The 15,153-nt window shown below is 39.5% G+C and overlaps 1 protein-coding gene across 1 annotated transcript in view; it reads left to right on the top strand.

Annotated features, from left to right (window-relative positions):
* The window catches only part of GLDC (glycine decarboxylase), a 40,109-nt gene that overhangs the window by 13,098 nt on the left and 11,858 nt on the right, over positions 1-15,153 (top strand). The window contains exons 4-16 of the mRNA XM_015652319.3: positions 1,112-1,276; positions 4,132-4,209; positions 4,760-4,907; positions 5,164-5,360; positions 6,547-6,643; positions 7,586-7,691; positions 8,766-8,905; positions 9,697-9,777; positions 10,343-10,440; positions 10,903-10,987; positions 11,073-11,114; positions 13,847-13,989; positions 14,825-14,900. Of these exons, the coding sequence (XP_015507805.1) occupies positions 1,112-1,276; positions 4,132-4,209; positions 4,760-4,907; positions 5,164-5,360; positions 6,547-6,643; positions 7,586-7,691; positions 8,766-8,905; positions 9,697-9,777; positions 10,343-10,440; positions 10,903-10,987; positions 11,073-11,114; positions 13,847-13,989; positions 14,825-14,900 (1,456 nt within the window). The remainder of the gene's footprint in view (positions 1-1,111; positions 1,277-4,131; positions 4,210-4,759; positions 4,908-5,163; positions 5,361-6,546; positions 6,644-7,585; positions 7,692-8,765; positions 8,906-9,696; positions 9,778-10,342; positions 10,441-10,902; positions 10,988-11,072; positions 11,115-13,846; positions 13,990-14,824; positions 14,901-15,153) is intronic.

Raw genomic sequence — 15,153 nt, 5'->3', positions numbered from 1 at the left:
TTGAGTTCACAGATTGAATATGTTCTTCTTCTACCTTTTGCATTTTGTTGAGGACTTCTTTCCTACTTTCTTTTTCACCTCACTATTTCATTGCTTCTCTCATCTTGCTCAATACCAAGTTCTCCGGCTTGGTTTTTAAAAATCTTTGGTTTTTACCTTCTATTGATTTTACATGACTTGAGTTTCCAAATACTGGAGTCTTTCTGGAAAGCTTATACCTTCACTTCATTTTTCAAAAGTTTAAGACTTACTACTGGCCTTGCTGGCCTTTTAGGGAAACAAAATGCTGTTTTCTTCCATCACTAGAAAACAGAGGCCACAAGTGTTTGCACTTACCACTTGCTTCTGGCTGCTACTCTAAATTCAATCTGGCGTAATGTCTGTTCTGGACTACTGTGCAATCCAGTTCTCAAATTTCCAGCAGTGAGAGGAGAGTCTGATCTCTGTTTTTGTCTTTCATCCCTGGACCCATGCTGCTTTGTTTTCTGGACTGTTATAAAAGAGCGTTTCCCTTAGATTCTTGTGTTTTTGAAGGAGTTGCTTATATTGCCACTTTTGTGGTGTTTTGTTCACCAAATGACAACAGATAAAACTTACATCAGTCTGACTTCCCTCCACTAACATATATGGAAACTGTCATTTCACAAGAAGTTGCGTACTTCTGAGCTTGATTCTGTGAAATACCAAGTGCCTTTCCTCTAAAAGGGTGGAAAAGACGTGAAAAATAAAGGTCTTCAGAAACAGTATTGAAAAATCATGGCAATATCTCAATATGATTGAACAAAACATTCTCCTTTGAGTATTGTGACTAGATTTAATTCTTCCACACTCAGCATCTACTTTATTCCTTCTCCATAATGCCCTCACACCTCTGTTTTAAAAGTAATTTCTTTTTTCAAAATGGAGAAACAGAATTCTTGTCCTTTAAAGAGTCAACACCAGAAGATAAAAATTACGACTTCTAAAAATAGCTGTATTCAAACAAATTTCCATATTAATGAATTACACATTACTATTTATTTTTTTCTGTGATACAGTTCAGTTATATATTGCCATAGCTTTTTTACACATTTATTTTCCTAGACCCAGTCTCAGAACTTTATTCTTACAGGGTTACCCAGTATACTCCTTACCAGCCTGAGGTGTCCCAGGGCAGGCTGGAGAGCCTCCTAAATTACCAGACTATGGTGTGTGATATCACAGGAATGGATGTGGCCAACGCATCTTTGCTGGATGAAGGGACAGCTGCTGCAGAAGCCATGCAATTATGTCACAGGTACCGTGTTAAAATGTATGGTTAAATCACAGGAGGAAGTAATTTTGGAATTTGAGGGCATCTATCCCTGTGTAGGCAATGGGTTGAATTTAGGTGTGGCCTTCTTATAATGAGCAGTTCACTGAACAACTAGTCCATTTTGCCATGCCCCCAGAGAAGTTGTTGACATAAATGTTTAACTCAGACATTTAAGGCCTTCAGAAAACTAAGGACATAGGAGAAATTCTAGAGGAAGGAAGTCTCATCCTTGTTGGAGGAAGGTTGGGCTAGAGAACACTTAAGAAAACTGGACTTACACAGGTGTGCTGCACTTGTGGCTGCTGAGGGAGCCTCCCGATACCAGTACGAGGCCATCCTGGGTTGTCTCTGAACAGCCACAGTGATGGGGAGAGGTGTCTCAGCAGTGAGCAAAGCAAATGACACTCCTGTCTCCAGGAAGGGAGCAATGAAGATGCAGAGAACTACCAGCCAGTCAGCCTCACCTCGATCCCTCAGTGACAACTGAACAACTGCTAGCTCTGGAAACCATTTCCAGACATGCGAAGGACAAGAGGGATTAGTAGTCATGAGCATGAATTAACACAGAGGGAGGTCATGTTTGATCAACCTGATAACTTTTTGTAGTTGAGTGACTGGCTTGGGAGGGGAGGGCAGTGGGTCTCCCTTAAATCTCCACAGAGAAACCAAAAATCATGATTGAGGTGGGAGAGAGATAGATGGAAAAACTGTCTGAATGTTGGCCCAGGGGGTGCTTGTCAGTGACATGAACTCTAGGTGGAGGACAGTTATTATAAGCCAGGGACAACAATGGGTCCAATTAATGATCTGCATGATGGGGCAGACTGTATCCTCAGCAAACTTGCTGATGATGCAAAACTTGGAGGATCAGCTGATAGACCAGTGAGTCATGGTGCCTTTCAGAGGGACGTGGATAGGCTAAAGAAAATGGGTTGACAGGAACCTTGTGATGGTCAACAAGTGGAAGTGCAAAGTCCTGCAACTGGGGGAGAAGCAGCCCCAGACATGTGGGGTACACGATGGGGTCTGGCAGCCTTGAAAGCAGTTTGCTGAAAAGGCTTTTTCGGGAGGTTGGGTGACACCAGATTGAACACAATCCAGCAGTGTGTACTTGTGGTCAGTAGGCCAGCAATCTCCTGGGCTGCACTGGAAGGAGGAGGGAGTACTGCTGGAAGGCCAGGGAGGGGTCCCTCCCTCTCACCCTGGTGAGCTGACATCCCACAGTGCTGTGCCCACCTCCCTGGTACGGCAGACACATGGACATACTAGAGAGAGTCTAGTTGCCCCACCTAGGCTACCAGCCCAGCTATTGGCACCCAGACACACACCTGCTCCTGCTGATACCACCACAGACACGAGGTTGATTGCTTGATGTACTGCTCCAATTGCTGGTACTCACTCCATTCCACTAACTGCAGCCATTTCAGTTGCTGCACTATGGAAAGGTGGATCCTTCATGGCCTGACTCCAGTGGCACTCACACACTCATAAACACAGAGAATATGGAGTCCCCTTACCCGTGAAGGGAATCAGAAAGGTATTTAACAAGAAGAGAGGACGGACTTCATTTGTTAGGTGCAGAAGCTTCAGCAACCATTTATATGTGACTATCTCAGTTTATCCTGCTATTTAGCTACACTTGTTGCTTGCAGAATCCCTTAGCTGTATTATTTTCCCTCTAAACATCTCATAATAAGACATGTTTGTGATCCCCAAATGCTCTTCTCGTGCATCCTGTAAAGCCTACTTGCTGAGTGGGGTGGCACCCAGATGGTGTGCCTCTTTGGGCTGGTTAATTAGTTGGAGCTCCCACTTGCCTGGCAGCCTCTTTGCTCCTCTGCGCTTGTGGAGATGGGTCTCTGTTGGGCTGGCCTTCCCTGAGAAGCACCTGGGAGCAGCAGGGACAGGGCTCCTCCTGTTTGGGCTCCTGCCATCGCCTCTCTGTGGAGGATGCACAGGACCTTTTCTCACATCAGTCTAACAGACTGCGTGTGGCCTGAGACTTTTGTGTCCATGAAAGTTGAAGATACGCATTATCTTTTTCCATCAGTGATTAAAGCAAGCTTTACAAAATGGTGGAGTATATAATTCTAAGTTGCTAAAAATGAAACTGTTACTGGTATATCTGAATCTACTTTTGTGGATGCCTGTTGTAAGGCAATGTGAAAGGGATTCGCCAGTCAAATCAAGTATGAGAAAGGATTGAAGGTCACTGCAGAACTGTATATCAGGAAGGTGATTACACAGCAGAGACTGTCTAATCAGAGTTTTGTGTGTGTAAAAATAGTTTTCTAACTATTCACTAGTTCAATGCCTCGGTGTGACATAAAATTCTGCTTACCAGAGAAAACTAGGGCATTGTCTTGGCAGAATCATAGAATGGTTTGAGTTGGAAGGCATCTTAAAGATCACCTGGCTCTATCCCCTCTGCTGTGAGCAGGGATCCATCTTCTTCATCTCACTTCACCTACTTGAATGGCTCATGTGTTTTTTATCCAGGCCAATGTAGAAAAATCTGTATTAAAGACCACAGTTGTATTCCTTTAAAAGTGTATGTGGAGCCATTCCCATGCTTTTGAAATTAGCTCCCTGTCCTGTTTCATAATCTATTTTAATTTTTGTCAGGTATGATTCTCATTTGGTGTCTGAAATTAACTTTCCGTATGTAAATGTGAAATACAATTCAATATTAACCACTTAATCTGGTTATAATAACCAAAATTTTCAACTGTCTTTTTACAAAGGAAAACTCACTTCTAGAAAATAAGCTAGTTTATTTCCATGGAAAAAAATATAATATTGATGTGTAAACCATCTTTTTCTTTTTTTTTTAACAGACACAACAAGAGGAGAAAGTTCTATGTAGATGCCCGATGCCACCCTCAAACTATAGCAGTGGTCCAAACTAGAGCAAAGTAATGTTTTCCTTCATTTTCCACCATATCTTTTCCCTTACACTGAATCATTTTCCATCCTTGCCTTTTTGCCATACACCCAACATTTCTGGCCTTTTTTGTGCTTTCTTTGCAAACTAAAAGCAGAAGTATATTATCATTTGGCAATACTTCTAGTTCAAATACAGCTGCAAAGAAATTAAAGCTGTTTAAAAAGAGACCAAACACATGATAAAAGGAAAGTATTTAACTTTTCCTTTAAATTGCTGCACAACTATATACATTTCACTGTTGAATTCAGTCTGGTCTTTTTTTCTTTTAGTAGGAAGCAAGTATCTTAAGCATTCTCTGTTTGCTTTGCTCTGTTTTTCTGATGGAAATATCAAATGCAATTCTTCCTCTGTACTGTATACCATGAAATGCAACTTTCTCAATGTTTAGTGCTGCAAAGGTGTTCAACTCTGTATGTTAAAGAAAAGAGACATATATAAGTCCATTAAAACATCTTCTTAAGTATCACTCCAAGGTTGGAGGTGGTTTGAATATTTTGCCTTCTGCATGTTTTTTCCAGTTATATAGGTGTTATAACTGAGCTCAAATTACCCCATGAGATGGATTTCAGTGGAAAGGATGTCAGTGGAGTGTTATTTCAGTATCCAGACACTGAAGGGAAGATCGAAGACTTCTCTGAACTTGTTGAAAGAGCTCATCAGAATGGGGTAATGTAAATTTTATTGGTCACACAGATATCAATCTGGTGCATCAAATCAAATATTCATAGAAACTTAATGTTAAATATATACCATCTCAGCTACAAGCAGCTGATAACCAATACAACCATTGCACTTCAGCTCCTTGCAAGTAATTTAGCTTCTATCAGTGGAACTGATAGAAGCTAAATTTAAAAACCTAGCTCCCATGTCAATACCATTCCTTCCGAAGAGAGCTGACTGCTTTGTGCATTTCTGTTCTCAGACTCTTGCCTGCTGTGCTACTGACCTTCTGGCCCTCTGTATTCTGAAGCCTCCTGGAGAGTTTGGGGTAGATGTTGTGCTGGGTAACTCCCAGAGGTTTGGCGTTCCGCTGTGCTATGGGGGACCCCACGCAGCATTCTTTGCTGTCAAGGAAAATCTAGTGAGAATGATGCCGGGCAGAATGGTGGGTGTCACAAGGTAAGAGCTCCCTCTGCCATTAAGAGAAGATTGAAATCATAGAGTCTTAGAATCCTTAAGGTTGGAAGGACCTTCAGGATTGTCAAGTCCAACTATCAACCTACCACAATGTTCACCACTAGACCATGTCCTCTAGTGCCATATCCACACATTTTTGGAACACTTCCAGGGATGCTGATGCTGTCACTTCCCTGGGCAGTCTGTTCCAATCCTTTAGAACCCTTTCTTTGAAAATCTTTTACCTGATATCCAATCTAAAGCCTCCCCTCAGAGATCCTCGTAATACATAAGAAGCCATACAAAAAGACACTATGACTATCTTGTGCAGCCTTTGTGAACAACAGGCCATGGTGTTGTACAGAGCACCCTTTTTTCTTGAAAATGGTGAGACTAAAAGTTGCCTTCAGTTTTGAGGAAGCAAGTTTCAAGAATTTCATTTGTGTGGAACTGTCTATTAGTCTTGTGGCATTGTGGGATGAAGAGATAACCAGAAGCAGAGTGGGTTCATTGTGCTGGCAGGAGGCTTTGCAAGCTAACTTATTCCACATATTTTGTACTGTTAGACCTTTTTCTCTGTCATCCAATTGTACAAAACATAAATGGGAAGACGTAGAAATTTCAGTGAACCTCCAAAATAATGTAGAAGGAACTTAATCTAGTTCAAACTTTAGTTATGCTTAAACAAAGCAGAGAAATAGTGTGCAAAATCTGCTTCTAATAGTTGTTGATGGTGATGTACTGTGTATTTTGACAAGATGTCTAACTAGTAATAATTGAAATGCTAAGTAATTGTCACTAGGAAGACTGCATATCTTTGGCACAGAGGCTCTCCAGAAATACTTCAGTAACTAAAATAATTACAGTTATAAATAAGCTTAGGAATATTTCATTTATATTATTTTTCAGTTAAAATAGCTGCAATACTCTGTGTCATTCTAATGCAAATACCAAAATCTCTTGTAGTTTGCTTAGAATTTCACTGTGTGCTCTACCTGACGAGCCGTGATATAAACAGGAATCTAGAGGTGCTTTAGTTTTGTTCTGTTTGGAATTGCAACTGTCCTGACTTATGCTTGGTTGTCTCTGAGGATAGATAACTAGTTTCAGGTCAGCATGCATAAAGCCCTGCGTTATCAATAACTGTAACTTTAAAGTAACAGAGGCAACATTTTCACTTGTGACTTAGAGATGCAAGTGGGAAGGAAGTGTACCGGCTTGCTTTGCAAACACGAGAGCAGCATATCAGGAGGGACAAAGCTACCAGCAACATCTGCACTGCACAGGTAACATGCCTTTTATTTTCAGTACTAGAAAGGAGCTAGCTGAACAGTGAGTTAGCTTTACTTTAGAGAGATTTTAGTGGAAAAATGAAGGACATAGAAATGTTCATTTGTTTTGAGTCCTTTGAATAATGAAAAGAGAGTTTTACTACTTGTTTCCTTACTGTAGTGCTGAATTCCTGCAGTGTCATGAATCTGTCTTGTAGCACGAACACCATTGAGTAATGCTGTGTTTGTTATAAACAAAACAGAACTCTCCATAAAGTGGAAGGCAATTCCAATAGTCTGAAATTTCCAACTCAAAGCTGATGAAATAAACGTTTAAATTGTAAAAGTCATTATTCAAATTGTCACAACTTATGTTTTTTGTCTGTGTGATTTGATACAAGAATGTTACATCACCAAAGTAATATTTTAACAGGGAAATACCATTATTAGGTAAATATCCAAAATAGTTATTTTCAGCATACTTCCACAGACCTCCAGTCAGACAAGGTAATAACTTTTTTTGCTCCCATCATTGCCTTCCCCCTGCTCTTAATGTTGTGACAGATTTTGAGGAGAGATTATTATTATTGACACAAGATTAAGTACTTAGTATTCAGGAGTTACTCTATAGGTTTTTTTTGTACTGATCCTAAACAACGGGTTCCTGTGAGACTAACCTGGCTTTAAAGTCTCCAAATGTCTGTTGCAGTAGTTGAATTTAAGTACATGTTAATTGCTAAAACAGTTACATTTGAAATAGCAATGAATTCATAATCAGCCCTTACGGTTTCATAAAATTATTTTGTCTTTCCCTCCTTTTATTTTGTAGGCAATACATAAGCAGCTAAAACATCAGCTGAGGATATGTGATTGTCTCTGGGTGCTAAAGAAACATTCCACTAAACTTACATGAAGTAGTCTTTGCTAACAATGTCTTCAACTGTGTTTGGATCCTAGGCTCTTCTGGCTAATATGTCAGCCATGTTTGGCATATACCATGGCTCTGATGGACTAAGGCATATTGCAAGACGAGTACACAATGCTGCTCTAATCTTGGCTGAAGGTGTGTACTTAATGGTCACAGTAACTCTTCTGAAGTCCTTACCCCTTAAATAATGCAACTTAAATAAACTTACAGGGCGAGGGCAGGGGTGTCCATTTGAGGTGTTTTCTCTCAACTTGAGAGAGGCCATTTTATTACAAAATTCACAGCTGGGTTTTTTTTTTTTTGTGTGTAGTTCTGGTAATGACATCCAAGAATTAGGTGTCTGTGTGGTAAGAATTTGTAGATATTGCTTCTGTTTTCTCAGGAAACTAACAGAAGTCTACAGAGTGAGTCTCTAGATGACAGTGTTGAGCTGTTACTGATGCTGTTTGCCAGCATCTGCTGCTTTTGATAGACCATCCTAGTTTTCACACAGAAATCTGAACAAAGTATTTATAATATAGCAAAGGAAGGTAATAAGTTATATTAAAGCAACAGAAACATTTAATTTAAATTGGGTGGAGTATCATACCTGCTACAAACATTGAAATCCCAAAGCCTAACAGCTGAAGAAAAGCACAGAATCTGTAGCAGAAAATAATGATTGCCTCTGGAGTATGTGGTCTGGGAGGGCTTTTTTCACTGATACGACTACCACTGCTGTCAGAAGGAGCTATACAAAACTAGAATGTTTGGAACCAATGGAATACTGTAAGAAACATCCATACTTTACTTGTAAGTTTAGCCAGAGGACCTCTTGCTACTGCAAAAAAAACGTAAGACTCTAAACTGGATTGGCAAGCTCTGTGACAGTTCAGATCTTTTAATGTCTTTCCAGTCTAATTATTTTGTCCTTATTGCATTCATATACAAACTCTGCTGCTGTATATATGTCAGATTTGAGATATCAGAATGACTTTCTCTGGACTCAGTCTGTATTACTACTTAGGTTTGAATCTGATCATTTGCATTTCATACACAGTGACTTTTCACTAAAAAGATGATGACTTTGCTGCTCTTTACACAAGGGGCATATTTTGCTTTATTATGTAAAAGCATTTACTTATGAGATATGTAATATTGCTCTGCAACTGCCGCCTGAGCAAACAATACGGTGTGCATGTAATAGAATTAACTTACTGTTTTTTATAGGTCTCAGGCGAGCTGGTCATAAACTACATCATGATCTGTTCTTTGATACCTTGACGATCACGTGTGGATGCTCAGTCAAAGAGGTTTTGGACAGGGCAGCTCTTAGAAAGATAAATTTTCGGATTTATAGTGATGGCAGAGTAAGCAACTTTCTAAACCTTTGATAAATTCAGAAATTTTGTAGTATGGCATTTTCTTCGTTAAGTTTCTGATCATTACATGTGGTAAACAGAACAAAATTATGTAAGATCTTGTCATTTGCTCATATGTATCTATCAATTATAAGGATAATATAAAGAATGAACTTAAGTAACACACTGAACTTCCAGAAATAATGGTTATGTTTTCATTTTATGCCAACTAAAAGGATTATCTATTTTTTTTCATGCTAAATATGTCACTAAGGGGTAGAGTGGAGAGACTCTAAAATTTAATTATGAAATACAAGGTGACATCTGGAATTCAGGTCCTATGGCAGTGTTTGAAGGCAGACTGAAATCTAAACCACATTTTGGTTGGCGCTAAGGCGTCTCATGAAGTGTAGTATGTTCTGTAAATTGGAACAGGGGGAAGGGTTGTCACAGGAAAACGGGCAATTTTCCTATTAAGTACAAAACCAGTTGGAAATGCTAGAAACAAAGTAATGAGTCTCAAAGTTTCAGAGCCAGATGGCTTGGATGGTTTAGGATGGTAAAGGAAGAAACTGGAAAATGTTACATAAATAAAATAAATTTATATACCATAAATGCCTATAAATATGTATGTTTTTAAATATTTTAAATATTTTTTTAAAAATATATATGTATTTTGGGTAGGCTAGTTTTTTTTTTTTTCCCTTCTGTGTTTCTGGAAAGCTTTTCTTGACCAAAACAAATGTACTGTGTCTCTAGAATAAACAGCTTTGAGTAATTATTGGTGCTTTTATCCATAGCTTGGAGTATCACTTGATGAAACCGTAAATGAGAAAGATCTAGATGACATATTATGGATTTTTGGTTGTGAATCTTCTTCTGTAAGTACATAATAAGTCATGCGAATTAAATTATCTGAATGTTTCCAGAGTTTAATGAAAACCAAAACTGGTCTTGTGGTGTCTATATGATGACCACTTATAAATGTTAAGAATTAATATTAAGAATTTCAGATCCTCTCTTAAATAAAGAGATAGTGTCAAATAAAGGATTTATATAATGTCATTTTCTAGTTGAAGCACTTGGTTCTTTCTGTCAGCTTGGACACCTTGCATTAGGGTATTACTTCTTCTGTGATGGCTGGGACATGGGGTCAGTTATTTATTTCCATAAATAATGGAATTTTTGTTGCATGTCATTAGCATTTAGCAGCAATACCTACAAGATGAGGGCTACTCTGAGACATTAAAACTACCCAGTTTTAATACAACACTGTTGTCATGCTAGGCATATGCAGATACATATGATATTAAAGGTGGCAGGTTTCACCTTAAAAGCTGACTAAGTCCTGAGGCAAACTGGTAGCACAAGCCAGTTCTAATGGAAGTTGGTTACAGAAAAATAAAATTCCATGAAAATATTTGACTCTATTTCTTTTTGTTGAAGGAGCTAATTGCTGAGGGTATGGGGGAAGAAACCAAAGGCATCCTTAGCACCCCATTTAAGAGAACTTCCAATTTCTTGACACACCAGGTTTTCAACAGGTTTGTGAATGTGTTTGCTATTTTTAGGGAATCTGAAATATCTCCTTTCAAAACTAGCAGTGGAGTCAGTTGAGGATAGTTTTGTACCTAGATTTATGTAGTGACTCATTACTCTAAAATAAGATATTTAGTAGCATTTTTAGTTATTTGTCTCATTTTAAATGAGCAGAGCAATACTCATGACCACTGAGGAATGTGTTTTTCCATCAATCTGCTGCATTGTGCAACCTACTATTTGAGGACATGGTATCCTTGTATTCCATATTTACTGGTAGTATTACTGAGATAATAATAAGCATTTTTAATCTGTGTTTCTATTAGCAAGCTTGAAGTGCCAGTTTGGAAAGAGCTACTTTGTATATATTAATAACTCTCCTCAGTCTTCTTTGTTGTGTTCTTTTCCTTTGTAGCAGCTGGTATAACTAATCTGCCTGCTTTAACACTGTGTTTTGTGTTCTCCAGCTATCACTCTGAGACAAACATCGTGCGGTACATGAAAAGATTAGAAAACAAAGATATTTCCCTTGTTCACAGCATGATTCCCTTGGTATGTATTTACTGAAAAGACAGAAAAACCTGTACTTACCTACGTGTTGTATTTCCATAAATACTGATGTGTGTTTGTATTTTAGGGGTCCTGCACAATGAAGCTCAATAGTTCTGCTGAACTCACAGTAAGTTTCAGTAATACTGTCTCACTTGGTATTCACACGAATAAACTATCTAGCCAGTGTCATTCTAGAGAAGACTGCTCTTGCTCTAATACTCCAGCTGAGAAGGGAGTCTCAGTAGTAGCTAAAGTCACCCTCTCCCTTTTCTGCTAAGAAAAATTTCTGAAAAGCACAAGTAGGACATGTAGGACTGCAACAACACTAGTAAAGTATGTGGTCGTGAAGACTCCATTTTGAAAAAAATGATGAAAATAATTTTTTGGGACTAGGTGTCACAGTCTTCCCTCAAGCAATGTTGCATTACCTAACTTCTGGCTGCTTTACATATCTTAAGATCAAATCCTCAGAAATATGAAAAGAGTCAGGTGGGACTGGCAATTCATGCTTCTTTTTCAGTTTGCAATTTCTTAGGATAATTCCCTTTTCCCCAGATGAAGGGTTACCAGATATCTTCATATTTCTAACTGATAGCAAATGAAGCAGAGCTTTAGCCAGGCTGTTTGATCACCAAATGACTTTGTGATTTGGAATGAGCTTCCTTTTCTCTCTTCATGTTGTTTTCTCACTTTCATCTTTCACCAGTTTCCTTTGTCCCCTTTCTTTCACTGCTCTCTCTCTCTCTCCCTTCACTGTTTTATGTCTTGTATATTTCCTCTAAGTAAAAGTAATACTATTCCAGACAACTCCTCTCTGTTTACCTTGTGATCCCACAGCTCTGTGTAAGGGTAGGTGAAACAAAGTAGTAGGAGAACTTTAAGGAATTTTAAGCATATTTGTAATGTTAAAAAATCATTACTGAAAATCATAGGATCGTTTATGTTGGAAAACACCCTTTAGATTAAGTCCAGCTGTTAACCTGGCGCTGAGTCCATCACTAAACCATGTTCCTGATCACCATATCTGCATATCTTATAAACACTTCCAGGGGTGTTGTTCGGCAGTTCTTTAGGGAGGCTGTTCAAAGGGCTTCTGTGAATACATTTTTCTTTATATCCAGTCTTAACTTCTTGTCTTATCAGTTACTACCTGGGAAGAGACCAACCCCATCTGGCCATACCCTCCTCTCAGGCAGTTGTAGAGAAGAGACCAGGTTCCCCCTGGGCATCCTTTTCTCCACCCTATACACCCCCAGCTCCCTCAGATGCCCCTCACAGGACTCGTGATCCTATGAGCACTCCTTAAGCCCACCTTGGTGAGCCTTCACCAGCTTTGTAGCCTTTCTCTGAACATGCTCCAGAACCTCAGTTTCTCTCATGGAGTGAGGGGCCCAAAACTGAACACAGGATTTGAGGTGCAGCCTCCCCAGCCCTGAGTACAGAGGAACAATCCCTGCCTTGCTCCTGCTGGCCACACTATTGCTGGTACAGGCCAGGATGCCATTGGCCTCCTTGGCCACCTGGGCACTGCTGGCTCCTGTTCAGCTGCTGTCACCAGCACCCCCAGGTCTTTCCAGCCACTCTGCCTCCAGCATTTAGCTCTGCCTGGGGTTGTTGTGACCCAAGGACACAGAAATGCCAGTTAAAATGTGATATCACACTCTTAAGGGGAAAGCAGCACCCAAGATTTGCAGATACTTATAGTCAAAAAGAAATGTCAGAGTCCACAAAATAAACTTACAGAGTTGTATTAGTAAATTATACACTTGGCATTAAAATTGGTATAAATTAGTCCCTTGTCTTCTAGCATAAACCCATGATGGTGTGTTTTGAATAAGTGAAAGATTGAAGTGGGGGGGTAGGGGGGGGGTGGAAATTAGAGAGGAGGAAAGAAAGAATGGAAGAAAGGTGCAAAGAAAGATCACCAGTCTTGATTCCAGTGATGATCCAGCTGTTGGTGTGTCCAGGGTCCCAGGCTCCTCTGCACTGGGGCTTCTACCTTTTTATAGCTAAGTTTTCCTGACCCTGGAGGTAAGTTTCTTGCTCTCTCTCAAATTAGTTATCATGCATAGTCCATGCACAGTTGTTCTAGGCCTTTCTGGAAATGGGTCAGAGGGTTTTGGAGAGGTCTTTGGTGGTCTTGATGCCCCTCACTGGATCAGCCTTTGGTGAACAGTCCGTGCCCTCTTCTCAACCTCATTGGTGCACTTGTGCTGTACCGTGTTGTGCTTATGTCCAGAAGCCGGAGCAAGGACTATTGTCCCAGGAAAGTGCTGTTCTACCTCAATGTTGTCCCATTCTCCACCTGCATCCTGTTATTTCTTGTCCTTTTATGAAGCATGCTCTTATCAACAGTCCTTGCTTGGTTCCACTGCTATCTATCCATCAGTGTTTGAGACATACACATTTGCTCCTGACCTTGTAGGCTTTTGCAGCATCCCATGGCTTAAACATCAACCTGGACTTGGTGATCTGTTGAGAAGGAAAAAAAAGAGCAAGAGAGAAAAGGGAAAATTCTATAAGCTACTTCTAAGCTTTGGGCATAACTTCTTTATAATATCCCAAATCCTTGTGTAATCTGATTACCAAAATAAAAAGCTAAAAGGTTAACATTTAATCAGTTCACATTAGACCTTATTGAACCTCACATGACTGGCCTTGGCCTCATCAATCCAGCCTGTCCAGATCCCTTTGTAGAGCCTTCCAAGCCTCTAGCAGATCAACATACTTGGTGCTTGATACTTTGTGGACCACAAGGAGACTTCTTTCCTTCAGAGTTTAGCAACAGCACAGAGCTGTCTGTATTTTGTTACAGCACTCTTTATGTTGTTTTTTTTTTTTTTTTTTTTATTTTTATAGCCTATTACATGGAGGGAATTTGCCAACATCCACCCTTTTGTTCCTCTGGATCAAGCTCAAGGGTATCAGCAGCTTTTCAAGGATTTAGAGAAGGACCTATGTGAGATTACAGGCTATGACAAAATCTCCTTCCAGCCAAATAGGTAGGAATTTTTTTTCTGTGTGTTTGCACCTTGAGACACAATTCCAAAAACTTACCTCCAAAGAGAATGTGCAAGCCAAAAATGTAAGAATTTTCCAAAATCAAATTTGTCCTGAATACAAGATTATGAAATTAATAAGTAGTTTAGAAAACTTTTAAAAACTACAGTATTTTATTTTGTCTCATCTCTTCTAAAAATTTAATGATTTGGTCTTTTTAATTTTTTTAATATTTTCCTCCTATGAACTAAAAATAAAGATTTGGAATAGGAATAAGATGTATGAACTGCCAGGTGTTTAATTGTTGAAACTGGTTGGTAGCGTACTAGTTTTGACTGAAGAATGCCTGAGATCTGTGTGCTCACAGAAATTATTAGAGCAGAATTTAATAAGTACTGCTGCAGCCTGTTTATGTCCACTAGCAGTTTTGATACAAAATGAACAGCAAGAACTTACTGCTGTTACTGAAAGACCTTTTATGTTTCATTATATACACTTTGCTATGCATTTCAATATTAGTTTGCCCCAGTAATCAAGCACAGAGTCCCCTGCAAGGTGCAGAAACGTGGATCATCTCAGTCACCATAAGGATTTAATGTCATAGTATAAACACATAAAATGGCATAACCTTTGTCATCTACTCTTTTAATTTACATCTAGCTGTTTATGTAAGCATGTCCATTTGTAATTGAATCTATGGAATGTGCTCCTTTTAATTTGCTAATACTTGCCTGAAGTCATTGATAAGGGTTAGGGCTGGACAGATTTGAAGCTGCAGCAGAGAGGTGGCATTCCTGGTTTGTGTGCTGTGTAAGAGTGTTTGTGTTCTTCTTGCAGTGGAGCCCAAGGAGAATACACAGGCTTGGCTGCGATCAAAGCTTATTTAAATGCCAAAGGAGAGCGTCACAGAACCGTAAGTGTCACTACTCATGTGGGGAAGTGTTGGGTGGGAAGTGGAGAGTTGATTCAGCAGCTGGGACTCACCTAGAGAGAAGCTAGGTTGTGTATCATCACCTCTGATAAGGCTTTCAGTATTCCATGCTTCCCACATAGATCCTTGGTTAACATCTTAAAAGTTTTTACAGTGGGAATGAGAGAGGGCACTCCCTGGAAGGGTGATTGTACTGAGTTTGGCTAGGGTGGACTTAACTTTCTCCACATGAATT

This window comes from Parus major, chromosome Z (genome assembly GCF_001522545.3).
Source record: "Parus major isolate Abel chromosome Z, Parus_major1.1, whole genome shotgun sequence".
Lineage (NCBI taxonomy): Eukaryota > Metazoa > Chordata > Aves > Passeriformes > Paridae > Parus > Parus major.
Note: the sequence above shows the minus strand (reverse complement) of the source record. Positions and strands in the feature narration are given on the sequence as shown.